General features: G+C 45.1%; 1 protein-coding gene across 1 annotated transcript; it reads left to right on the forward strand.

Moving 5' to 3' along the window:
• Positions 1-821: 821 nt before the first annotated feature.
• On the forward strand, positions 822-26,967 carry stk17a (serine/threonine kinase 17a; the record flags this gene model as incomplete). Its single annotated transcript, XM_080854841.1, has 7 exons — positions 822-994; positions 14,242-14,454; positions 24,743-24,887; positions 25,354-25,480; positions 25,591-25,639; positions 25,889-26,068; positions 26,619-26,967. 7 exons carry the CDS (start codon positions 822-824, stop codon positions 26,965-26,967), a joined length of 1,236 nt encoding a protein of 411 aa, XP_080710967.1.
• Positions 26,968-27,981: the final 1,014 nt, after the last annotated feature.

Here is a 27,981-nt window from a genome sequence, read left to right on the forward strand (position 1 = left end):
GTGTCAACATATGGGGCTATGTTGTATTACTGTTACTAGTAGGCTAATGAATGCACTGCTTAACTAATAATTCAATAAACATGAAGCTTAACATCATAAACCTTGGTGGATTTCAAACGTAAACAAATGCGCTTGTCATTCCACTTCATGCTGTAGCCTACACCACCGGCATTACCTGGCTCGTTGTACTACAATAGTGTCGCAAAGTTTGCGCATGCGGCCTCACATCAGGCAGGTCCTCACATTTGGCAGCGACAGCGCCACCCTATATGGCTGAGCGACCTATCAATCAAGATCGTTACCACGGTTACTAAAGGCAAAGTATGAAGCTAGCTGCCAAGTATCTACAGAGCTAAACAGAAGCCAAACTGCACAGTGTGAAGGACCGCATCATCAGCAAAGAGTAAATGGTAACGGACTCTCGTCGTTTCAGTTTAATATCGGGATCACCTAATTCAGTTTAACAAGATAAACAAGATGCAAACGCCTATTGTACCGTATGATATATTAACATTTTCTCAGAAATACTGTTAGACGGAGAACAGCCACCAGTCTAGCGGTCTGTGACCGGGGGAAAGTATCTTAACTTAGCCAGCGGCTGTCAACGTTGGCTAGTGTAAGAGAGAACATTCTGAAAGTGTTTCAACTTTTTATTGTGATAGACTGTCTTAACTAAAACAGTCGCAAAAGTTGCTGGCCGGTGCAGGTTTGCGCAGGAGTTTGCCAGTTATTTGGCTAACTATTGAGCTAACGTGACCAGTTCGGGTTTGTATCTAACGTAAACGAAGCCAAGAAGTGAGTCTGTGGTCAAAACTGCAGAGATGATTCCTGAATGCCCTCGGACCACCGAGGCAAGAAGCCGAACACGGTACCATGGCCAGACGGCTGAATCTAACCAGAACCGGTCCGGTTTGCTCTGCGAGATCAAAACCCCTATTCAGACCGAAGCTTTTACCGAGCACTACAACATCATACCGGGCAAAGAGTTGGGCAGGTGAGTGTACTTTACTGCATGCAGTAACCATCCCATCTGCAGCTAGGCATTGCTGCTCCTGCGTTGCTGTTTAACATGTCAGTATTTGCTAACGATATAAGGTGAATCAATTTTGTGGGTACATTTAATATCCCTTTTAAATGACTCGGCGTGGTTTGCCGTCATGTCATCGAATGCTTGGCTTGTTTCTTCCTTTTATTTTCTTCGCTGCAAATGGTAATTTGCTAAGAGTTACCGTTACTTGGCAGGGCATTTAATGTTATGTTGCCTGACCACCACAACATTAACCTCAATGGGTAGTCTGTTTTATACGTCATTGTATTAATCATTAATGAGAAGAACATTATCCTGTCTTTCCTTAAATGGATTTTCATTTGGCAGTGGTAAAAAAGTTTTAAGGGTAACTTACATTATGTGGGTTCACTTGTCTTGACTTTCACATGACATTGGACTTGAGCCATAGACGCTTGCCATTCTGTTTAGCTAGAAGAGTTCTGGGTTCTAATTAGGCACATAGCTATTGTTCTATATTGCGGTAATACACAAGACATGCTGATTTGTGTATGTTGTTTAGTGGGCATTCCATAATAGTTGACACAGGGTATCAGAATAATATTATGCAGCATACTAAGGAATGAATTTGATTGACTGGATCATTAACTCTGTCCTTTAAATACAATTCACATGAGATTCACACCAAAAAAGGCAACCATAGCAATAGCATTCCATAGGAAGTAAGGAAATCCAAGTTCTGTATGGAAGTGCATGGACAACAACTGTGGTGCATTTTGCACTAACTTGGGTATGCTATTTTGGTTTGGCACTTGTGATTCGTGATTACTTCATTGGTTGGACCTAGGCCACAAAACAGACTTAACTGAGACTCTTGTCTCACAATGAAACAGGTAGCCTACTCTAATCCGTCTAACACTTTCAGCACAGGCCTTATGCACAATATTCTAAAGCATTGTTTAGGAAGGTTTTTGGCACATCACCGAAGTGCTGAATCATTTGGCAGCCTAGCCTCATAGTCTGCTCTCTTTGGGGGTGAATGTCCAGCTGAGCTCTCATTTTTTTTATGCAGCACTGTTCTGTATGACCCAGCAGTTTTCCAGACAGCTGAAGGTTGCATTATTATAATGCTCCCCCTCGCTTTTATTGTGCGGTCGTTCGATGAAATGCCCTTAAGACGTGGATTGCAGTTTGTTTCATGTTCCCTAGAAAAGACCAGACCTCTGGTATCCATCGTAGCTTAATGTTTTCTGCAGGATAATATCACGTGACCTGCTCTGAACACAGACCTGGTTGTAGTCCTGGCCTGAAACATATTTTAATTCCTTTTTTTGGAACAGTTTTCCTCTAACTCTTTGATGTCAAACACATAGTGTGCCTAGTCTGGCCCTGACTTTGTGTTGTGTCGGCTGAATTTGTCTCCAGTGTCCTTGTTGCTTGAGATTGCTTGAGCAAACAGTAATGCAGAGATGTGTTTACTCAAGAAAACAGTGGATAATCAGTCTCCTCTAAAATGTAATCTAGGCCAACTGAAGTAAAGCGGCCTTTGAGACCAGACACTTTCATGTTACTTATAAAGGGACATTTGGTCTTAACTACCTCCCTCGTTCTGCAATAGGCTAGAGGTTAGGGGAAACTTACAGTCTGGCCGTGATCAAGGGTAGATCCTGTTACATATCAGATTAGTAAGAAACATGTAGTCTACTTCAAAGGAACAGCTTAGCTTTATCCATATAAACAATTCCTATGCATTAGCCTAGCCATAGTGTTTTGTTTCACAAGTGTGTGGAAAAACCTTAATTTGATTTGAGACTTGAAAGGCTGTTGCAATTTACATTTATCTCATAATTATTATTTCATGTACTTAGCCATAAGTATAGCCATCTAACATGTTGCTGCAATAGCTGGTACTCCAAAAGTTCTGCTATGGAGATCAGACGAATGGCACTCATTAAGATGGTAGCAAAACAACATAACTCCTCAGTATGGGGAGTCATGCTGTGTTGATGGTCCATACCGATCTCTCTCTTAACAGTACATCCACTCTTCTGGGTCAGGGGGAGCACAAAAGATCATGTGGTAAAGTGATTAAGAAGGAAAACAAACTGAAGGAACTTTTGTCTGTTGTCAGCCATTCCACATTTAACAGATGCAAAAAATAGCTGTCGGCCATGAATTTTGTCTGCTTGGTTCCACCAAACCTGTTTTAGTCATCTATAGGCCCAGCGTCTCTGGTCCGGATTGGACGAGCTTGTAAAAGCCTCTGCACATCCGGATTGGCTGCTGGGGGTTTGTGTTTGTGTTTGGCTGGCCATGCTGAAGCAGTTCCCATAGGAGGCCAGTCTGGCTAGAGCATCCATGCCTCGTTTGCACAGGGAAGTAAGAAAAGCTTCACTTTTAGCTCAGGCTATTTTTAGATGTCCATATAGGCCAGGCCTGCCCGTGGCAAGGCACGAGAATACTGTCTATAGAGTCTCAGATGTAAACTGAATTACCCTCAAATTGACTTCTTGAGTGTGAGCCAGGGTTGGGGGGAATCCCTGGTTTAACGTTAGAAATGTCCTATCTGCTGGCTACTGGATGATATTGCCTAGTGTATTTCACAGATTTCTGCACAGAGCTCTAGATCTCAAGTAACTCTTCATCTCAGACCACAAAAGATGTTCGCTTTATTAAGTGCAAACAATGACGGCCATACTACGTCTGTTGTAGAGGTATTTCGACAATGGTAAAATTGATTGTTGGGCTGTATGGAATGAACAATAGACTAGAAATGTGTCGGGCTGGCTGGCAATAGTCCGTTCTTTTGTTTGGTTTGGTTTTAGGTGCTAATATCTGTAATTCTGTAATTAATGAATTAGCTGATCTTGTGGCACTACTGAGGTAAGTCCTTGCTAAGCTGTTTGAATTCCAAGTCTTAATGAATTTCACTGGCTTGGTCGTACCATTTTTTGACACAACCAGACCAAAACATGACCCTTGTTAAACAGCATGCCAGATACTTTTATTTTCTTTCAGCCAGTAGCTCAACTTTTAGGTTGGTTTGGTCTCTCCATGAATGTGCAGGGGAAACTTTTACCCTTAATGAACAGTGTCCTGTCCTTCATGATCCAAAGGTCAGTTTTAAACTTAGTTTCTTTCTTTTGGTTATCTGGGACATTTCTTCTTGTTCTCTACCTCATCTGATTCTCATGACATGATCATAATTTAATTAAGCCCTTGTTTTTGCCTCATTGTTTTCAAAGGTAAGTCAGACCATAACTTGAAGCCCGTGCCACCATCCTGTGTTTTATTATTTATTTTTTTTCATTGGTAATTTTAGACCCTCTCTTGAGCAGGGCCAAACTGTGCCAGAATGACGTCTTTCACTATAGACAACCATGTATCATTCTGATGATATTTGATGCATCTCTCAACTCCCATACTTCACATGTGGATAGTGTATGTTGAATTTAATCTCAATGCCCTTCCACAGCTTTTTTATTTATTGTGTGAATAACGCAGGCTAACACAAGCAACGTTAATTAACTTTGTGATGGCTCTTTGCGTTCATATTATGTAGACATTTATTAAGAATGTTTAATCAATCTGCTTGGCCTGTGAGGTTTTAAGGAATACAAACAGTAGACCTGTTGACAGTATTTTAGTGAAATAAAGTTCCGATATTTAACTATTCTTAGCATTTACCCAGTTAAATGTAATCTTCCTACCGATAGGATAGCCAATGGTGTTTTACAATGGACCTTTCCCGTGTAATCTAGGTCCTGGCTTTCAATTGACTCTCGGTTTTTATTTGAGGAAATAAAAGCAAGCAAAAAACGTATTCTCTCATTGTGATAATAGGTATGAACTCAATAAATTCCAAGGTTGAAGAACATTGTTATCTGGAGAATTAGCGGACTGGCAAGCTTACCCACATGGAATTACAAAACGATAACATTAATTACGAAACAGTTTGGTTTCTTTTTAGACTACATCAAATGTTTCCTTTGCAGGCTAATGTTATATATTCCTGAATACATAGACTACTGGGGAATAAATGGAGAATGCATTGTGGAGTTCATGAAGTTGTCATTGAGCGTTTGCCTCCACTTCGACAAATATTTATGTCGGGACACCTCGGTGGCCTTCATCCCATACTTGAAGAGATACCCTCAAGCGAGCAGACCCTGATGGAAATACAAATCCTGGCTGTGCTAAGTCGACTGGCTAAGCTAAGCTGAGCGACGCTGTGCTGAGCAATGCCATTCATATGGAAAAAACGCAATGGATTTTATAAACAGATACAGAAATTTTATAAAAGCAGATAAAAAGTGTCTATTGTACACAAGAATGAAAACCTTTCTGTTAGTCACTTGACCTCCCAATGATCTTTCATCAAAGAGGAATCTTTGCCATCTTTCATTAAAGAAGAGAATGCAGCTGGAGTCTATTTGCGACTGCTGGGCTGTACCAGGCTGGCACTCGCAGTATTTAGTGGGGGGGGTGACCCCTTTCACTGGCCAATGGTCATTTTGAATGTTACAAATAGGCAGGCATATTGAGAAAGGCCCATGTGTGGGGTCCTCATTGGAAACAGGACATGAGTGCTTCTTGGTTAGATGTGTGCAGTGGGATCCCCGTTTATACACACACACAGACATACATACATACACACGCAGACAGACAGACAGACAGACAGACAGACAGACAGACAGACAGACAGACAGACAGACAGACAGACAGACAGACAGACAGACAGACAGACAGACAGACAGACAGACAGACAGACAGACAGACAGACAGACAGACAGACAGACAGACAGACAGACAGACAGACAGACAGACAGACAGACAGACAGACAGACAGACAGACAGACAGACAGACAGACAGACAGACAGACAGACAGACAGACAGACAGACAGACAGACAGAGAGATTGATCAAGGCCCAACTAAACTCCCTCTATCCCCAAATAACGATTTTGAACTCCAGTCACCCCCCCTCCCCACTTCTTTCCCACAGAAGAGGACCTCTGTCCCAGCATTGACAGCCTGATAGAATGCCATGACATCATCGCCTCGCTTTTCATGGTGTTTGGTTCTCGGGGCCTCAGACGGTGGCAGCATCTGCTGAGCACCGTGGAAACGGTTTCAGGGAGGGAGTTGGAGTGTGTGTGTTAGGGGGGGGGGGGGTGAATAGAAAGTATGTTATTAAGCCTCAGTGTTTTGTTCCCTTCTAGTCTAGTGAACTGGTGTTAAAGAGATTTGGGGTGTGATGTCAGGGAGTGGATGAAGGAAAAGCTGTCATGCTCTCCTCCTCCGTAGTCATCCCGTTAAGTTGATTTCCTTCCCTTTGGTCACGGGCCTCTCCACTAACCACACAGCTGTCCAGCAGGCTTTAGACCAGGACCCCTCACATGTCCCTCAACCTCAGCTTGGCGTAATCTGCTTGATTAAAACTGATTTAATACTAAGGCCTTTTTAGTCTCCAAGGAAGTTTTCATGGTCTGCGTGAGCCAGACTAAGAGAGCATCATGGTGTGTTCTCCACCCCCTCACCCAGATTTAATTTATCAGATTATTCCTCATGTTCCAAGGTGTACCAACAAAGACCCTGATGAAGTCCCCCAGAATAAGGCATTTGTCTGTGTCCACAAAGGCATTGCCACGTTAAGCCTGGGTCTGATTGTTTGCAATTAGAACCGTGTAACAGAGAGTGAACGAGTGATGAAAGGCCAAAGTCTGCTTTAACAAAATAAAGCACAGGCATACAGATGAGGTAATGCTCTTTCCCAAGGTATTTAGAGAATGTCTAGTGCCCCTGTGCTGGGAGACCATGTGAATAGGTGGCCCCCTTCTATGTGTGAGGGTCACATGTCAGAGTTCATTATATCCTTCATAGGCCCTAAGTAAACAGGCCTCTAGTTTCAATTTAGGAACCGAGTAAAGAGCTCGAACTTTCTCATTCTGGGAAGGTTTTTTGGGGGGGGAGCTACTTGAGCGATACCCTTGTTTTGATTCCTCGATTGGAGGAGATTAAGCCTGTGTCGGGGAAGGAACTGCCTCATTACTCAGGCACGAAGTGCTTGTTGTTGATAAATGTGTTTTCTTTGAGAGGAGCTGCAAAGTTTGGAGATGTCATGGTTTAAACCATAGGTTCTGCACTTAAGTCAACAGAGCATGAGTTGTTGATTAGCCCAAGTGCACTTGCTCTCGCAAGATTAGGAAATCGGCATCTCCCACAGTGTCATTAACCTTCCTTTGTGCGATATCGCCTTTCAGTCGCAGCGAGTGTTCAGTGTTTTCAGACTAGTGTATAAGTGTGTGGTGTTTTTTTTTTTTTTTTTTTTTTTTTAAATGGTTTGACAGCTGTACTGAACCGGGAGTGGCCCAGCTAAGTGATTGTCTATTTGTGTCCTACTTAGGGGGGTGGGGGGATTCAATTCCTTAAACACTCACATGCACCCACCCGCAACAGCTGGAGAGGGTAGACAGGGAATCAGTCCCCAGGCTTACAGTGCACTCTTTCTTTCTTTCTTTCTTTCTTTCTTTCTTTCGCTCTCTCTCTGTCTCTCGTTCTCATCTCTCCCTGGCCATCAGACAACACCCATATCACTTAGCTTTGTTGTTCTGTGCATCCCACTCGCTGTACTTAGAACCAAAGCCAACCTGTCAAATTCCAAAAAGCATCCCTCCCCTTTTTCTTTATTAACAAGTACAACTCATTGGAGGATGCATGCTTGCTTAATTTCCTGCCACATTGTCTGTAAGTCCAGAGCCGGATGGTCAGAGGATGACTGTATGCAGTACTCTCGGGTAATACCCTCTGACCGCTCATGTTAAATGGCACGTGTCCAGATGGTTCAAACAAGAGCTCCATTAGTCCGCAGATCAACCTGCTGCTTCGGCACATGAGGCAGGGCTGTCTTTTGGGGGCTTTGCAGTCAACTGTTAAATGCACAACAAGAGCTGAGAGGATTTGCACGAGTCGGTCTTTAGTCTCTGTCTGTTAGTCTTTAGTTCTGGTCACTTGGATGATGACAACGTAGCACTGAAACTGGTGACCACTGAGTAGTGAAAGCAAAAAAATCAACTGTATCAGTGAATACTCCAATTACAGAATTACACCCACACCCAATTATTTCCAACATGTGATTCCAGCTGTGGCTTTGTGTACAATTAGTATTTTGGGTTGTAGTTTACAGAACCATTGAAACCCCAGTAGTTAATCTCTCTCTCTCTCGAGAATGTGTCACTCTCTCCGGTTCTTGCCAGTGGCTCCATGCCCGTTTGTCAGGAGTCGTCCACTTCATGTTCTTTGCTTATCAACAAACTGACGGAGCCCCTCTTCATCCATCTGTCAGCATCCCTAAGGCTTGAACTGCGACTAAGAGTGACCCAGTGATCTTCTCAAGGGTCAAAGCCCACACTTTGTCTCTTTAGGGTAGGACAAAGCTTGTGTCCAGCTTGAGGGCCAACTGGCGTAGACCACGCTCCTAATGTTAATACAGAGAGCTGAGAGATTAGATCTGTCAACAGGTCTATCTTATGGCTGGCCCATACAGTACAGTAAGCTAGAGGGGAAAGGATATGAATTCCTCAAATTCCTCCCTAGACAAAAAAAAAAGCACCTATAGCTTCTTTATAAGCACTAAGGGGAAAGTGTGATTTTGCATCTCTGCAATGAATGAGGAGGATACTGTATGGAAGCCATTCAAGTGGGGAGGTATTCAGCCCTTGGCATGCAATCATTGCTGGAATTCGTTCATGGCAAGCCTTATCAAATTAAATCCTCTCTGGGCTTGGAGGCACGCCACCCCAGATATGTGTATGAGGGAATAAAGATGTCCATTAATTTTCGATGGAAGAGGGCATGGGGGCCCAGACCATTACTGATTAAAAATAGAGCTGGCCAAGCCAACAAAAAGAGCCAAAAGAAAGCGCGCACATGTACGTACACACACACACACACACACACACACACACACACACAAATTCTTCCCCTCATAGTCCCTTTATTCTGCCCATGCCATTAATGTCACTGGCCAAGCTGTTGTCTGTGACTGAAAAAGCCATATGTTCCCAAATATGTTTCTTTCTTTTTTTCCAGGCATTGAGTTCAACTGTTGGCCTCGCACACATGAAAGCCACCTCTTTTCAGGGTGTTGCCTGCATGAGGCCACAGGCTTTTGGAAATGTGCTGACACGGCTGCAGGAAGGGTTTGCGGCTCGTTTTTTAAAAAGGCAGCAGAGCTCTGGTCACCCGAAATCACAGCCCGGATGCTCCTGTTCCAGCTCCAGCTGCAGCAGCGCTCGGCATGACATCAAGGCCTTTGGATAGGCAGTGGACTGTAGTTTGCACTTGGCGTACGCCCTGCGCCGTATTTGGTTGAGTTGGTAAAAAGATTTTTTGCCATATCACAAGCGATTTTTAATGAGTTTAGAAATAAGTTTGGAGTGCCTTTTTCATATCCACAAGCAGTAGAATTTGGACAGTTCCTTCACGTCTCATTGAACTTCACACTTAGGTAGACCGGAGGTATTCGGACCAGTGGGCTTCAAAGCTTCATTATTCACACTAACTGAGTGCCAGGCATGCCAGAGGTGCTGCCTGGATTTGAGTCAGGCAGTAAGTCACCCCCTCGCTCCGTTTTAAACACACCTTAGAACGTTTTTATGTAAGGAGATTAGAGGATCACCTGCTCCCCAAAGGTCTAGGGCCCTATGATTTCCGCGGAAAATGCGGATGGAATTGCGGAATTTAGTAGGGAAAATGGCCTGTGGGAGTTGACACTGGCACGTCAAAGATGTTGTCAGAGAAGGCTAGCAAAAGTAAACAACTTTGTAAATCTCATATCAACCTCTCGGTTTCGTTGTCCAGATTATAGTTAGGGGCCAAACAGAAAAGCTCAAAAGACAGCTATTGTTGTCAGTTATAAAACGTTTTGTCAAAATTGTAATGACGTAGTACGTCAGTACATGATGACTGAATAATGATTAATAATCAGACTGAGCGTTTCCTCTGCCATGTGTTGGCATTGTGTATTCACCAACCCTACTGGTGTTGGGAGTTCATCCCTGTTGGGACTGGGGTGTTTGGCTTCGATTTCATAGGGCCCTAAAGTTTCTTCAGTGGCAAGCGTGTTTTTTCAGGAAGCCAGTTTTGGATGGCAGGAGCTAAAAGAAAGACAGAAAGACATGCTTAAAGGAATGCCGTAACTGAGAAGTTAAGTGTGGGGAAAAGCCTATTAGCCTGGTTGATTGGCCTGTTTCAAAAGCGTGGAAGGTGCCTTATTATACTGGAGGTTGTAAGCTTTCAGCCTGTGCGATTGACCTTGCGGCTGCTAAGTTGTAATGAATGCTTTAGATTATGCCAGCGCCGGGTTTCCCCGAGACTGTCATGAGACCTGCCCCCTGAAGAATTTTCACACTATTATGTAAAAGTTGGTAATTGCCATCTGTTTGGCTGCACTGTTTTTCCCATCCCTCTTTGTAAGGCCATGTATGGCCATTCTTTGTAAGGCCATTTTTTTCTTGCCCTATACACACTTTCTCATGAATAAACAATCTTATACTCGTTGTCTTCTGTAGTCACATACTTGCAGACCTTTACAACCATAAACATACTCTTATCCACATATACACACATTCTGATCTACTCAGACATCCATGCAAACACAGACACAAACACACAAACAAAGGCCTAAGTATAGCTAACAACAGGTCCCGCAGTGACATCTGTGGCTTGCCAGGACCCTGAGGTTCAATGGGAGTGAACGGTAGGCTAATTAACGATCTAATTGGATTGGGTGATTGTGGTAGTGCCCGCGTCACTGACCTCCTTCTCACTGTCATGTCCCTTGTCATCCTCCCATCGGTAATGTAAACACTTGTCTGTCCAGCAATCTGACTACTCCTCCGCTCTTATCTCATCCAGACAGTGCCCTCACAACTGGTCTTAACTCTACGGGAAACTTCTTTCTTCACTTCCACTCCTCCATTCACAGGGATTCCAAATCCAGAAGGCCCAGAACAGACATTAATCCTCACTGCTTTTCATCATGCCTGCATTAACCCAAAGGAGCCCCCCTCCCCATCTCCCGTTCTCTGAAGTTTTCCTCATTTTGTTTTTGAGGGCATGTTTTCAAAAGGAAGGTGGACCCCAGCTGCTGGTAGTAAAGCTGATGGGCACTGGACAGATTGGGGCTGAGTGCAGAGCAGATTGCTTCCTGCCGAGCCTGGAGGCCCAATCCAAACCCATGACGATCACATGAGGTCGGATCAGCACACACAGATACACTCCCTGCGGGCCAGACTCAACACTGACCTGGGCTGTGCTATTCACGGTCAATTATAGCACCTCAGGACATGATTGAACAAAAGGGCTATGTTGGTCTTTGTTAGTTAGTTTCAGGGCATGTTTTGTCTGAGACTTACTTGTGTGAGCGCTCATGAACCATCTTCAGCCCTTTTCCCTTACTGATTTAATTTTTGTTTTCTGCCTGTTTTTCTCATCTTTCTTTCTTTGCTTCCTTATTTCTTTCTCTCCCTCTCTCATTGGAATGTTACCTTGTGCTTCAGTGGCTCTCTTGAGTGTTGAGTTTATTCCTGTCTGCTTCCGTATCTGCCCCCTGGATCATGCTTCTGATTTCTGACGAAGCTGTTTCCCTAACAGAAAGTCTGAAGCTTGAAGTTCTTTTCAAACCTTTGCTTGGGTAGCACTGTTAAACTGAGCAGACATGCAGACTACATTTTAGTAATCTCATCACGTAACATTCATTTTCTAAAAACAGTCACATAGTATTGCATGTTTACTGTGGTAGAAAATACGTTAGCTTAATGCTAACGTATATGGGGAATCCTATAGAGACCGCGCTAGGTATTAGCATCAATTAATTCACGTTAATGTTTTTGTATGAGCCTGACACTTGCTCTGCAGATAGATAACAGGTTCCCTAACAGAAAGTCTGAAGCTTGAAGTTCTTTTCAAACCTTTACTTGGGAAGCACTGTAAAACTGAGTAGACATGCAGAATATTTTAGTAACCTCATCTCATTTGTTGATAGAATGCAGGCTGCGAGGCTCGCGTAAGACCTTACGTAAAAAATGACGCAAGTCTAGAAAAAGGGGCCGACGCACGCAAGACGTGAAAAGTCGCGCAAGGGTCGCGCGCGGCCTCTTGCGCTTACGTCTCTGAGCATAAATCAGCCTTAAATCCAGTTTTGCGATGGGCTTGTGGGTTCAAGCATTGTAGGCCACGCACAACCATTCAACCTGTACAGCCCAAAGAGACATTGAGACTGGAGCGTTTGATTGGGATGGCAGTGGTGGCATCTTTTTGAAATTGACAGACTTCCATAACTGAACAGAAATTTGGTAGTTGTGTGTGTACTGTAAAAATCAGGCTTAAAGTCCTGTTAGCAAAACCGAGAATGATAGTTTGCAAACATGGAAATATATATTTTATCTGACGTTAATCCTTGACGTTAATTTGCAATCTCTCAAACATGTGGTTGTTCGCTACCTTTAAAGGTAGGTTCGGCAATTCTGGAGAGACCAGCAAGGGTTCAATAGTTTTTGGAAGTATACAACCGAAGAACATTGTAGCCCCCTTCCTTCAGACCCCTCCAAAGCCATGTGCCATTAAAACACATCAACGCAGACTGCCTGTCTGTGTCTACTGGAGCAAGTGTCCAGGATGGAGAGAGAGCGAGAGTGCTCAGAGTGGGGCAAAAACGCTGCAAACGGTTGTTGCTAACTGTATCTACCTCATGTCTCCCTCTCTCTGTACAAAAATGCACAAATAAGACATGTGTAAAATGTTCTGTTCAAAGCCAATATAGACTAACATAAGATACATACCCTAAAATGACACTTGCTCACAAATACAATACAAACACCTGCGATCATGCACACAGGAGGGTCACATACAAAGTACATGTAAACATAGCTACAGTCTGTTAGCGTTAGCTCTTTTTTGCTTTTTGTTGTCAGAGCATTAATTTATCCATTGCTATCGGTATGTAAAGACTATTTCAAGAAAAGTAACAAATAAATACATTTCCTACCCTGCCTTCAATGATAAAGTCTAAATAAAGAATGCAAAAGAAAACCAAAACCACTAGAAAAGACACAGCAGAGCATGGTTGCCTTTAGCTGGCCATGGGGCAGATGGATCAGTGAGGCCAGCTCAGGACAGAAGCTCTCCAGCCAGGCTGCTCTTAAGTCTCTCGACAGCTTGGCCAACTCTTCTCAGAAGCTAAATCTTCCGGGCCTCTCACAGCATGAGTGGAGCGGACCCTGACGAGTGAAGAGTGTTTTTCCTCACACCATGCCTCACTGAGTCTTGATCATTCTTCACAGGCTCTAAATCACTTGTCTGAAGGCACGGTTTTCTTTTTATGAATTTTGACCATTCCTGAAGGAAGACATGATGAATAGCACCTTAAACAGACACGTGTGTTATTCCATCCTAAGATAATTCTCATTTTTTATTTTTTATTTTTTCTGACCCAAGTACTTATTTGCTTACCGGCACAGTAACGTGGACATTAAGTGGCTTGTATGTAAGTGGCTTGGCTTCATTTAGTGCAAGCCTTTTCTCAGCATCACTGGTAAACTTAAACTGAAGTTCATACAAGCCCATGGCACTCTATTAAACAAGGCCCCAGTAATGAGCCTATCTCTGTTTAGCTGCTTGTTGTGGCGCTGCACCTTGAAGCCCGCCAAGCTAAAAATGGGTCAGACCCTCATTCTCTCTTGCTGTGAAAGCAGCTGCTTGTGTGCTTGGGAAATGGACGCGGGATACCCAATGACTTCATCCCACAGCCATGCCGGCCGGGGACAAAGGGATGTTCAGCTCCAATGATAACAAGCGTGCCAGTCTCCCAATATACAACACCCCCCTCCCGCACACACACACACACACACACACACACACACATTCTCCCCCAACTCAATACACCCCAACCATGAGCCATTACCCTCATTGAGCACATTAACTAAAGTTTTGTCTCTTAGTGGAGAGAGAGAGAGTTTGCTTGAGGATTCTGATACAATAAATGCACCTAATTTTGCCGTATTTGCTTTTATTGTACGGATAGTACACCATGTTTAGAAATGCTGTATTGTAATCTTGCCAGAACAAAATCACTGACATCTGTTATCTAATCCACTTCAGTTGCGTATCAACTTTAAGACCAGTTTGTATGGTAGTACTGAGGTGTCAACTGATTTTCTCTCTCTTGTCTGCCAGAGGGAAGTTTGCGGTGGTGCGGAAGTGCGTGGAGAAGTGCTCGAACCGAGAGTATGCCGCCAAGTACATGAGGAAGAGGAGGAAGGGCCAGGACTGCCGCTCCGAGATCATCCACGAGATCGCCGTGCTGGAGCTTGCCACAGCCAGCTGCCGTGTGGTTAACCTGTACCAGGTCTACGAGATGGCCAGCGAGATGGTGCTCGTGCTTGAATTGTGAGTGTCACACACACACACACTCACTGGCTCATACTCTCTCATACAAGCATTGGCATGTGGATCATCCTGAGCCAAGTCTCCAAAATGGCCAGCAAGATGATCACACGCGCACGCATACAGACACACACACACAAACACACACACACACACACACACACACGCATACATACACCCCATACATACAAACACACAGACAGCCACATGGCAGTCATTAGCATGCTACAGAATGCCCAGCAAATTGCTTGATTTGTGTTTCTAACGCATGCAGACATGCATGCACACACGCACACATTCCTGTCTCCCATCTCTTTTTTCTTTATATTAACACACACAACACACCAGCACATCTACATATCCACCGTTTCCCATTGTCTTTTGATTAAAAGCACAGGCAACAATAGAAAAAGGATTTAAGTAGGGTGGTCGGTTGTCGAGGTGGCAATTGTGTTGGACCCAAGTCTCAAGTGGGTGAAAGTTCAAGTCCTGTAACTGTCACGTTGGGTGTCACGCATGGCAACACTCCCCTCCTGAGCCAGGCCTATGACTCTGGGCAGCATACTGACCCACATGGAGACCGTAATTGGGGGGCAGAACCATGACCGGTGGTTAAAATATTAAGGGAGGAATTTCCTATACCCATTGTGCCCCTACTCAGCATTAGGCAGGGGGAGAGGAAGGGAGGGTAGGTAGGGAGAGGAGGTAGGGAGAGGGGTGGTTCAGTGAAGAGAAGAAAAAAAATTATCCTGAGTGAGAGCAAGAGCGAGACAGAAAAAGAGGGAGGAAAATACCCAAATGCATAGAGTGACATGAATATCGATTTGGAAAGAGGAGTAAAGTGAGTAGCAGAGAGCCACGTGGAGAGCATACGAAGACGAGTGTATGGAATGGGAGATGTAAAAAGGGAGAAGGAGAGCAATAGCAAGACTTAAGGAAATCTTGAGAGACTGAGAACGGTACAAGAGAGCAGGAGGGGGAGACGGAGAGAGGGAGAAGGGAAGAGCTAGAAATGGAGAGGGAGGGAGGGAGAGCGAGCGACAGGGGTGAGCAGTAATCCGGTTGTAAGGCCTGGGGCGATATCCAGCACGCTCCAGTGAGCCAGAGCTATTTAAGCAACGTGCCACACTGGTCACCCCACCCACTACCCAATGCCCACCACTCCTGATACAGGGGCAGGGAGTGTGTGTGTGTGGGGGGGGGGGTTGTGTAGTTTTTTGAAAATAACTTTTGTGCATGTAAGTGTTTGTAAGTGAGTAATGTAGCAAATGAAAACTAAGGTGTGTGCGTGTCGTGTGTTGATGGTACTGCTCAAGTTATGCTACCCCAGAGCCTTGAGCCGGAGCAAGCAGTGTTTTGAACTGCATGGTCAAAGATGGCCTCGTGTCTCACTGTTGTCACTCTTGAGATGGAGGCCTATTAACCATCACATGAACCCAGCCTCTGATTTCTACAGCACCAGTAGCACCTCATCTCTCCCGCTCCACTGTGCGTGTCATGAACGCATGTCAACTCCTAAGCCCATTGGAGCGTGGCATTGATCCTCGAGTCATTTAAATGCAGTTGAAATCCTCCTGTTCTGAGTGAACTTGCGAGCGAGGTCACATTATTGGAGCCCGGACTGCTCTGGCCGTGTTTGGCTGCATATGGCACCATTCGGGCGGTTTGAGCCATCGGCAGGCAGGCAGGCTGGCCACAGAGTGACCTGGTTCCCAGCGAGTGTCCAGTGAGAAAGGGCTGCCCTCTGCTTTGGACAGGGGTCAGCAGAGGCCTTTAGATCTGCCAGAGATGCACAGAGCCATTGAAGCCGCAAAGGGACTGTTTATAGAGCAGCACAGGGGCACGTGAGGGAGGGAGGGAGGGAGGGAGAAAGAAAGAAAGAAAGAAGGGAGAGGGAGAGCTAGAGGGAGAGTGGGTGAGAGAGAAAGATAGAGGGAGTGAGAGAGAGACAGAGGGAGATGAGAGAGATGAGGGGAGCTAGAGAAGCAGAGAGAGAGCGAAAGAAAGATAAATCCAAATCCAGTGAGGATGTTGGGAGCAGGGGTATGGCTAGATAGGGACTGTGAAAAGTGTGATTAAGTGAACGACAGAGATGATTAGAAGAAGGAAGGTGTGGGTGAAGGCTTAGATTGATAGAGTAGTTATGAGGATCGGTGTGTGTGTGTGTGTGTGTGTGTGTGTCGCAGTGTGTGTGTGCAGTCAGCATTGGTCCTTTCTCATGCTTGGCTTCCAAAACCATGTCCATAGGCTCCTTGTTTCCATGCCAGTGGTGCGGTTGTTTGTAGGGAGGGGGGTAGTGGGTGGGCGGACGCTGAATAGCCCTCACTCAGTATGTGGTCATTCTCATTTCCTTTGCCCTGCCAGTGAAAGGCATGTGCTTGGATGGATTGAGTTCAAGTCCATCATCATCTAACAGTCCTGTGTATCTACCCCCTACCTCCTATTACCCAGAGGGCAACTGGCCCAGTATGGATGGAGCCAGTGTGCCACAGATATTGACCCTCTGGAGCGTTGCTGGCATACTATGCCAGATACACTTCAGCACAAAGCCGCTGTGGAGTAAGGAATGCTTGGCCTTGTTTTCATACAAGTGCTTCACACTTCAGGCCAAATGGAAAAGACTAGTATAGTGCACTTATATATCTTTGTGTGTGTGCGTTAGGAGTGTGTGATTAGTGCGTGTGCACGTGTTTGTGATGACTGCTGGGTGGTGTGTGTGAGCGAGAATTCAGGGCATGGATATGTGAAATGCCTTTCCTAAGTCTGAAGCCTGTGTGTTGAAGATGAACACCAGAAAGACAGATGATATTACATTTAGTAAGTCTAGATGCCTACTTTCCAGCGGCACAGATGAGGATCGGTTTCCCTCCCTTAGCCACCCTCCTATTTGTCGCCCCTAGCATTAATGTTTGATTGGTCAGTCAGCTTCAGTTGCGGTGAGGCTTCTATCTCTCAGCAAATCGCGTGCCAAGCACAGGTGGCACAGGCCGTCATCACATGTCACCCTCACCAGCTCATAAAGCGCCGGCAGGGATGTGAAGCACATGGGCCCGCTGCCTGGCAAACATGTGGGTCAGGGCCGCCTCGCTCCACGAGGTCCGCACCCGCAGCAGATCCATCAGATTAAAGCCAGCACACACAGAAACAGCCCAGGCTACAAATTAGCAGGTGTTGTGCCGTTTCCTACCCCCCCTCACCCCACCCACCATGAGTAATCCCTTCCAGGTTTTCTTCCAATGACTGCTTTAAGCACTGTTGCTGGTGGAGTTGTGGGTTTCTGTGCCCAGTTCTAATTTTAAACATGCCCCTGTTCCAGAAACATTTTTTTATTTTTTTATAACCAATAGCTTTAGTTTTTGAAATTACACTGTAAGTCCTCACTGTTTTCATCTGTTATCAGACAGCTTTAGTGTAAATGTGTGAGTGTACGTGCCCTATTTTACTTTACCCACAAGAGGAGTTGGGCTGACCGCCGAATAATGTACCACAAATTGTGAGTGCAAGCTAAGCCCGGCGGCCCATGTGGCACCAGATTCATCGGCGTTAAGTTTTCATGGCGACTGCCCGCTGGTTTTCCAGTAAAGCTGCTTCTGACCGGGCCTGCTGGGATGGGGGCAGCAGGGGTTATTGGAGAGATAATTGATTGCCTCTGCAGATTAGCATGCTAAGCTCAAGGCCAAGGGCATTGTGTTGGTGCTCATTTAGTTCGAAACTCCCAGTCACTGAGGATTCCTCATGAAATTCACCTCAGCTAGTATTTAAAGTGACAACTCCAACTTTGTACTCACAGGTGTGCCTTGATTTTGCGTTGACTCTTTTGGGTGTTGAGCAAGAACAGAAAACGGCAACAACCGACACAGACTCTCCCAAAAATAAAAACAGCTGTTCATTTGAGTTTCCAGATCACTTCACACTATTTTATCAATTTGAGACCAAACCCATTTTGCAGACAACCAGCAACCAGACAAAACATGGATCGAAAAATATAAACCAAGTCAAAAGCTTTTCCAGACAGCAGGGGAGAAGCTCTTGTGTTTGTGAGAGAGAAAGAGACTGACCCACTCGACTCAGATTTGGCATCTAGTATTGCCCCAGCGAGATTACATTGTGTTTGTTGGCGTGTATTAGTATTTAATCTTCCTTGAAAATATCCCTTAATTGCCGCGGAGCTTCCCCAGTCTTAAATCCCCCCTCAGCCATGGCCGACCGGCTGGCAAATCCCAGCTTCCTCTGCTCAGTGTGAGAGGAGGCGCTCCATAGGAGACACGAGCCAGAGGGGGGACGCAGAAGAGGAAGAAAGAGAGAATAAAATGGAATAAAAGAAAGAGGATGCCTCCCCCTCTACACACACAACTGGCCCTGGTAGTGCTATTCACAACTGATGATAATGGAGCCATTTTATCTTCTTTTTTTTTTTTTTCGAGGGGAAGTAGAGCGGAATGCATGGTGTCATTATGAGGGTCTCGCACGTGAAATGAAGAGGGAGGAAAGAGAGAGCGCAGCTGTTAAGGACGGGTCATTTTTTTTTCTTTTTCTTCCTCTTTCTCTTGTCGTATGTTTTAGACTGATGGATATTTTGGGGCACTGGGGCAGTTTGGAGGGGAAGGGAGGGGAGTGGAGGGGAGAGTAGAGCAGGGTTAGGGGGGATGTATGTGGGAGCTTTTGGATGACAGTCAAGCAGTGATGATAGGGTGCTATTCATGCGTATGGGGGACCGCAAGTCCAAGCAGGGGTGGGGTGAGGGGGTGCGCACAGCTCCTCTGGGCCGGTCCGGCTAGGCGGTACTGTGGAATCCAGCCTCCCCACCCCTCCTCCTCCTCCTCTCTGCTCTGTGACTCCAGCGGAGAGTTCATTATGTCAGTGTGCTCAGAGGCAGCACGTGAGTGCCCAGACCATGGCTGCCAGCCTGCTGGGGTGGGGGGGGCGGGGTGGGCAGCACTATAGCGCTGTAATCTCCAGAGAGGCAGGGGGGGGGTTGTGATTGCCCTTCTCTGAAGGGACTGGCTCTTTATCTGACAATGACTAGGGTAGTGCTTTCAGCTTAGTGTAACTGAGTGCACTAATGTAAAATATAGGCCTAAAGTAGTACGTGTATGACCGATATTTTTTATTTTTTGGCAATCAACAGAGATATTTGAGTGGGAATGTTATGCCTTGTTTTCAACAATTCTCAATTGTTATGTATTTAAATTGAGAATTTAGCAGGTGGCAAGCAGAGGTATAGACTAAGTGTAGGTGGACCTAGGCTCGCTTCATTTCAGTGGTTTCCAGTGTTTCGGTTGGTATGGGGTCATGGAAAAAAGAATTGGGTCAGTGCAGTTGAAAGCCGTTGTCCGGCAGGAAAGAACAGTTTCTCATTGTGATGGCTCTGAAGTTCAAATGTGTTTGTAGTTGTCACGTTACAGGTTCATATACAAATCGAGGGTTGGCTGAAAAAGCCTGTGTGTGAGAGAGAGAGGGGGAGTGGAATGGGGTTATTACTCAGCTTGGACAGAACTCTGCTCTCCATTTGCTGGAAGTAGGCAGATCAAACATGGATCAATGCTCTCCCTTTCCTGGCCTATTGATTTATGAAAGTTCGGCACGCTCGGCCTCCCTGTAGCTGGCTCTGGAAATGCATGTCGGTTTTTTACAGCTAATTCCATTGTTAAACAGCAGCCTGTTGAAAGAATGGAGGGACGGGTTTATTGAGGTGGTTTTAATCGAGAACACGAGCATTTCAGCATGTAGAGGTCTGTGTAGCGTGGCCTTTAAAACAAACTGGGCAGGTGTACCTGTGAATTTCACAGTGAAGTAATGTTATAGTCTCGAGTCATCATTAAAAGACCTGGCAAACTGCAGGTTAATGAACTGTGGAGTGACAACACACGTTTCACACTTTCCCCTCACATAAACATTCTCTAACTCACTCCCTTTCTCTCTCTCTCTCTCGCCCACTCTGTCTTTCTCACACACACACACACACACACACACACACACACACACACATTTTGATACAGAGGCGTACCAGGAAACACACGCCAGCTATTACACAGCATATACAGTTTCACGCTACACTCGTGGTAGTGGGGTTGCGTGTTAAAAACGGTCAAACAAAGCACACGGAAAACAAAAGCCCAGGCCTCCAGCCAGCCCCACACTCCAGACACCCTCGACGGTGCAGAGGGCGTTCCCCCTCCACACAGCCGAAACCATGCCAGCCGTTGCACACATGTCACCTGAGACTCGTCAGAGGCTACGCCCAGGAATTTGGTGGGTGTCTGGCAGGGGGAGTTTCGGCTCATATGGGAAAGACGGGTGCGGAGGGAGGTGGGGGGTTGCCACACCTACACCAGACTCCAGAGGTCACGCAATCTCCCAGTCTCCCTCCCAGATGCTGCCAGCTGGACACGCCACACCACCAAACACAGCAGTGATGTGGACCAGTGGAAATGTTGTGCTTGCAACATCTTGCAACGTCTACGGGGCAGGGGTCTGAGTCCTCTGTACAGTCTGTAAAAAACAAACACATTCCAACATCTGAACATACACATTTAAGGGTTGCAGATGGACAAACTGCTATATTGTAATTTCCTGACTATTAGCTACATGACTGTTTTATATGATTTAAAAAAACAAACCCATGTATTGACGCAACCATGTATTAGCGGAAAGAGCCGCATTACTATGAAAATTGAAATCAAAGGCTTCATTGATGAAAGCACACACACACTTGTTTAAAGCCACATAAGCACAATGAAGATATTTCTTTTAACTTTTTTTTTTTTGAGAAACAAATTCATACCAATGCATAGGACGCACCAGAAAGTTTACAAAATCAATATATAATCTGCAGTTAATAGTCGGAAAGTGGAGATCAAGGCACTTTCAAACTGTGTATCTGTGAGTTACTTGGGTTTCCCAGCCCTCACTTTAGTAAATGACTGGGAACCCTCCCAGCATCCACACCTAGGATGCACTTCCCCAAACTGTGGACTAACAGGGTGATAAATGATTGTTATCATACTAGTGGACACATGCTTCTTTGTCCTCTTTCTTCAGACTTTACTTATTAAATTCTTATTCTCTCTCTCCCTCTCTCAGAGGTTGCCAGTAAGGCTTTGATTAAGGGCCTAGTCCAATTAAACAGCCTTCTGTGTTTTCACGCTGGGCTCCTAGCTCCTGGGCATGCTGGGAGTCTTCATCTCTGCGATTACTCACACAGGTCCAGTGAGCAGGAGCCAGCCAAGGTCAAACGGGGCTCTGCAGATAGGCCACAGCAAAAACATCCTCCCTCAGTTTGATCTCCTCAAGGCTGCTGTTAAGGCCATGGAACTGAGAGTGTGTGTGTGTGTGCGTGAGAGAGGGTTTATTAAAAAAGTGTGTGTGTGTGTGTCTGTTTTGAAGTATGTTTGTGTGGGGGAACAAGACACACAGCTTGGAATTGTGTGTGTGTGTGAGACAGCAAGAGATTATAGAGGCCTCATCCTGCAGCCTTTAGCCCCTGATTGCCCAGACTTGGTCTCATCCATCCAAAAACATGACCCACATCTTTCTTTTCTACTTCTTCCTCCTCCTCATCCCTTTTTCTTCTACTTATGTTTAGACTGAAGAAAAGGAAGAAAAAAAACTGAATTATCCTGGCACTGCAGGTTGTCATTAGTGGCTGCTACCAGTGGCACAGCCGCCGGCGCCTCCCCCACACACACACTGGGCAGCTCTGCACACTGTCAGAAATATGAGGGAGGACGTTTTCCTGATGGCCCCTCGTGGGCCGGGGTCACAGGGGCCAAATGCAGGGCGCACTCCTTGTGTTTGGTAAACACAGGCAGCCCACGACGGATACAGTCACACGGAAATGCCCACTGAGGGTGGTTAGGAGGTCACCAAATTACAGGAGACCAGCGGAAAGAGTAAACGCTTCAGAAATTCAGCAGCTTTTTTTTCCCGTGTGTGTGTGTGTGTGTGTGTGTGTGTGATCGTGTGTGTGTGTGTGATCGTGTGTGTGATCAATCAGGGACTTTCCTCCAGCAGCTCCACTTTTACCCAAACAAGTGTCAAATCTGGCTGCTGTTGACACCTATTGGCCAGTCTGGGAAACTACAGGAAGTCCCCCCTCTCCCTCAACCCTGTCATTAAGCAGCTCAGCCTGCAAAGCTCATGTCAGCTACCCACATCTCAGTGTCAGCTTACGTCAGGTACCTGTTGGCAAGGTTTTACCCACAAAAGTCCAGCGCAGCCAGAGTCACACACGCCAAGCCATTAAAGTAATCTCTCAGGAAAGGCCGAGCCTGTGTGTGTGTCTGAGCCCTCGCTCCTTTCGTGCCTTAACATCCTCCTCTACGTCAATTGAATTTGTCACAGCAGAGGAGAATAGGCAAACTGGATCAGCTGCACACATGTGACCAAGTTAAGGCTGAGAACACGAGGGCTCTTTTTATTGTGTGTGTCTTTGTGTGTGTGTGTGTGTGTGTGTCAGAGTGACTGAGAGACTGTTCCTGTTTGTGGCCATACCCAGGAAGTGGCATGCTCTCGTCTTTTAACTGGCTGTGTCTTGTATGTCCAGGTGTGACTTCCTGTCGTGTGTGTGTTTGTTTATGCAGAATAAAAGGGACAGAAAAATGTCTTTGAAACATGAGGTAAAAACATCTCATTGCAGCCTGTAGATCATGCTGTTATTGAGGTGATGTTGGCTTTTTCAGAGCCCATTGACGGCACGTGTTTCACGTTCCAAAATCGTTTAAGGTGAGTGATTTGCCTCATCCAAAGGGTCATCCACGCCAGACAGTCAAAAACTCCCCCTGCAGGTCCTAAGCCTAGATTTAGTCAGTGATGTTTTTGGCGGTGGTTATCTATTTACGGTAATCCTGGTGTCGTCTTTCTCACGTGCACTAAGCCTTTGATTTCCTCTACCTGCCCTGTGATGCAGCAGTCTCGTGTGAGGACACCTGCGTTTATTTTGGTGCTGACCCCAGTCTGCTCTCACTTGGCATCTGGCATGACTCCGTCTTTAAGGAGATTTGTTTTTCTGTTCGGCTACAGGCTATTAAGATTCAATAGTAGTTTGATGGAATCAAATCAAGATTTCTGACTCTTGTTTGTGGCTTTGTTTTTTTGTCAGGCCGAGGTGGGTGACTGGGCTATGATGGGTTTGATTGGGCTGCAAAGCTTGCTTTTGGAGACGATTGGAACACTTGGATAAAGTGCAGTTTTGGGCTTAGGTCAGTTAAAGGTACAATACTTACCTTTGCCTGTAAGGAGAAAACTGGTGAGTGGGATTTCCGTGGGTTTGGAGAAGAGACGGTGAAAGAGTAGGATATAGTCTGGCATAAACTGCCTCGAACACAACACTTGAGACTTTCTTCATGATGCCAGTCATTTCCTGTGAATATGTTGCTTAATTCAAAGAGCCTCCGTGTAGTGTGTGGACTAGTAAGGCACAGGCACAATTTTAGGTTCCTTTTTTGTGATTCATATTTTGTCTAATTTTTTTTAAAAGTCAGCTGATTAAACCCTATTCTATATACTATACTCTACATAAACACACAGTCATACAGTAGACTGACTTTGACGTGAGTTGTCTGAGCTTTGTTTAATTGGTTTAAACCCTGGTCACTTATTAGGCATCAACTAAACAGCATTACTGTCATTGCTGTTCAGGCAGTTTAACTCAACAGTCTGTGTGTGGTAACTATATTTCTCCATGCAAGGCATGTGGAGAGTACTGCAGGTTAGGCATATTACTCAGTAGAGGAAGACACTCACTAATATTCATGCCACAGTTAACCACCTGGATTGGCTATACTGTACCACCAGTCCTTACTACCCTTAAGCTTTCGGTCATGAGCCATGTTTTCCATCATGGTCTAGAGGAGGGTGCATTCACTGGCCTGATACATAAGCACCTGACCAGGAAAGGTCATGTTATGCTATTAATGATCAGCTGATGTTCCTGCATGCTTTCTTCCATTACAGTTTAACCAAATTATATTTTTGGTTTGTTGTGTTGTGTCATGACGTACACTGGTCACTTTTTACTGATTTAAGGTCTCATATTCAATTTGAATGTGTTTGAATGTGTCTGTGTTTGTCTTTCAGCTTATGTTCCTACATATTAACTTCCATTATAGTTGAAATGCTGATGTCCTTTGTGTTGGGATATGAAATACATTATAGTACTCTGGGCACTGTTGTCCTGAATAAAGTTGTATGTTGAATTTAAGGCTGCATGTGTATGTTATTGTTCATTTACAGCCCACTCTAAAAATTGTGGGGGGAAACCTCTAACTTAAGTGTGTGTGTGTGTTTCCAGTGCTGCAGGTGGAGAGATCTTTAACCAGTGTATTGCGGAGCGGGACGAGGCGTTGAAGGAAGACGACGTCAAGCGGCTCATGAGGCAGATTCTGGAGGGAGTGGCCTTCCTGCACAGGAACAACGTGGTGCACCTGGACCTCAAGGTGAGTCTGGGACCCCAATGTGCACCTTAACAGCTGAAAACCTAGATGTTGTCTCGTTTACAGTAAAACAGAGTTTGGTCACATATTTAGCTCTTGGACAAAACTTTACCAGAATGAAATTAAATGTATTCTAGGTTTAGCCACTAGGGAGTAGTATGTTGCTGCACTGAAATGCTGTGTGTGCCACTCTGTGGAATGACCTTTCCATACAGAGAAACCCTTTACGTGGCGCGAGCACGCACACACACACACACACACACACACACACACACACACACACACACACACACAAAGGTTGGAGCATTACAAATGAGCTGAACACGCATAAGCAAAAAGTGTGCCTGCAGCAGAGACAGGCAGACTCCTGAGACTCCATTCCTGTATGATTGAATGATATGGCTGTAACGGTAAATTAACCTGCTTAAGGTCTCTAAATGTGTCTCCTCACTCTCCTCCTGTATTGCAGCCTCAGAACATCCTCCTCACCAGCGACGCTCTCCTTGGAGACATAAAGATTGTGGACTTTGGCCTCTCCAGGATAATGAGCAGCAACCAGGAGATTCGAGAGATCATGGGGACACCCGAGTATGTAGGTAAGTGACTGCTCTCCGCCGCACACAATCACACAGACCTCGATCAGAGTTGGTTCCCAAACTGGTTTTGGAGAAATGTTCATCCTAACAGTACTTGTTTCCTCTCACAGCACCTGAAATCTTGAATTATGAGCCAATCAGCACAGCAACTGACATGTGGTAAGTTTAACTTAGGCGCTATTCTTCTTTAAATTTGTTTTTGGGGCAAAAAGAACTTGAGTTCATCAGTGAGTTGCACTCTCTCCATCTGAAAAAAGTATGAGCTCATGTCATCTTTTTTTATTTGGATGACCAGTGGGCTGTATTTGATCTCCAGGATCGGGCCCCGTGTTAAACTAGATTAGGCCCGTGTTAAACCAGTGTGTTTGATGCAGGAGGCCCCGTGTTAAACCAGTGGTTCTGTTTCAGGAGTATCGGTGTTCTAGCCTACGTGATGCTCACCGGCATCTCTCCGTTCCTGGGGGACGATAAGCAGGAGACGTTCCTCAACATCTCCCAGATCAACGTCAACTACGCCGAGGAGGAGCTGGAATGCCTGGACAAGGCAGCCATCCGCTTCATCGAGTCAGTCCTCATCAAAGACCCACAGTAAGTAGAGCCCACGGAGCAGGAGGAAGTGATCTAGACAGACTAACCCTGTGGACACAGGAGGGAGACAAATGGGGCGCAGCTAGCTCGTGGTTCAAAGGTTACAGAACTAGACACGATCGCTCATTCTGTCAGCAACGTGTGTAACGTTGCCTTAACCCCCATTGGTGGTCACCACGTCGCGTCGCTCAGTATTTGCAGAAAATAGAGCTCTAGCCTTATTTTGTCCCACCAAGTTAGTGATGCAACGGTCACTTGTCCAGAGTGGTTATCCATTAAGAAGCTTGACTGAACTGAGGCGTCTGCTAATTATGATTCTCATAAATCGTATTGAAAAAATCTGCTAATCAATAGATGTGTGTGTGTAAATTAGCCCTAAATGCTCATATCGCTATTGTACTGGAGAACAATACGTAAATTCAGTGCTGTTGGAACAGTCATGCATTTATTTAGAGTGTGTCTATTCATTTTCCACTAGCTCATTCATTTATCTATGGAAATTATAAACCCCCATTAATCCCTTTGTCCGTGTGTCTGTGTGTGTGTGTAGGGAACGTGCTACTGCTGAGGAATGTCTCCAGCACCCCTGGCTCCAGCATCCATCAGAGGCCCTGAAGGAGGACGCCGATCCCCTGGAGAAGCCTGTGGGCGAGTGCCTCCTGGTGCCCACCAGCCCCGAGAGCACCGGCTCCAGCTACAGCGCCGAGTCCGACCCGGACGCCGACCCAGAAGAGGTCACCGAGGAGCTCATCGTCATGGCCGCATACACCCTGGGCCAGTGTCGCCAGACGTCTGACAAGGAGACACTCACACCAGACCAGAAGGCCATCTCCAAGCGCTTCAAGTTTGAGGAGCCCTTCTCTGCCCTCCAAGAGGTGCCGGGGGAGTTCATTTACTGAGGCGCCAGAGCCACCTCGGACTGCCAACGACCGCTACGAAAAGCTTCACACAGAAAAAGAAGTAGTAGCAGAGAAAACCAAACGCAAAATAATAATTTAAAAAAAACACACACACACACACACAACGCACTTCAAATAAGCAAACAAGTCTACTATTACTTTTAAGCCCAACCTCATCATTTGAAGTCACAAGCCAAACTTTTGTTTTATTTGTTTTATTTTTTTGTTTCCTTTTTGTTTGTCGTTTTTTTTTTCCTTTTCTCTTTTTTTTCTAATGTTTGTGCTGCTTTGCTTCTTGACTTTTAATGGGTATGTTGCTTCAGACGACGCCTTGCTGTGGTACTTTTTTTTTTTTCTCCAACTTTGGTGCCATGCTTGAAACTTTTTGGGAGTTCATGTTGGGCCATACAGTATATGGATCCCAATCACTTTTATTTTTTAACCGTTTCTGTGTTTTTCATTTTCAGTAAGTTTCCTTTGCCATTTATCTGAAAGTGAATATTGTATGTTTAAAAGTTTAGATGTCCGTTGGGGATGGGGGTGGCATAATTATATGTAAATGAAACCTAATTAATATTTGTTTTAAAAGTATGTCTATATAAAAAAAAAACTGTTTAATAAGCCATTATACACATAAACATCTTCCTTCTCATCTTTTGGGTATTCGCTCCTCAGCAATAATAGAAAACATTTTTCATTCCTATGTTCATGCAGAATGTCTTTTTTCACTCTGTAGTCATTTTTACTGTACATTGGTCCAATGCTGTTTTCATTAGGGGTCAGTCATCCTTTCATGGAAACACATTTGAAAATGACTTCTGATATTGTAAATAAAAGTGAATCTCTGAGACCACTCCATCTGTGTCTTATTTTATTTAAAGTGATTCTTAGGTTGCCACTAACTGCATCACATCAGCAGCAGAAGACAAATTGACAAACAAGATATAAATAAAGAAAATGCGAAGGAGCAGATTTCTTTTGTAATACTGAACACTGATTTGGAATGCAGAGGAC

The sequence above is a fragment of the Sprattus sprattus genome (genome assembly GCF_963457725.1).
Source record: "Sprattus sprattus genome assembly, chromosome: 17".
Taxonomy (NCBI): domain Eukaryota; kingdom Metazoa; phylum Chordata; class Actinopteri; order Clupeiformes; family Clupeidae; genus Sprattus; species Sprattus sprattus.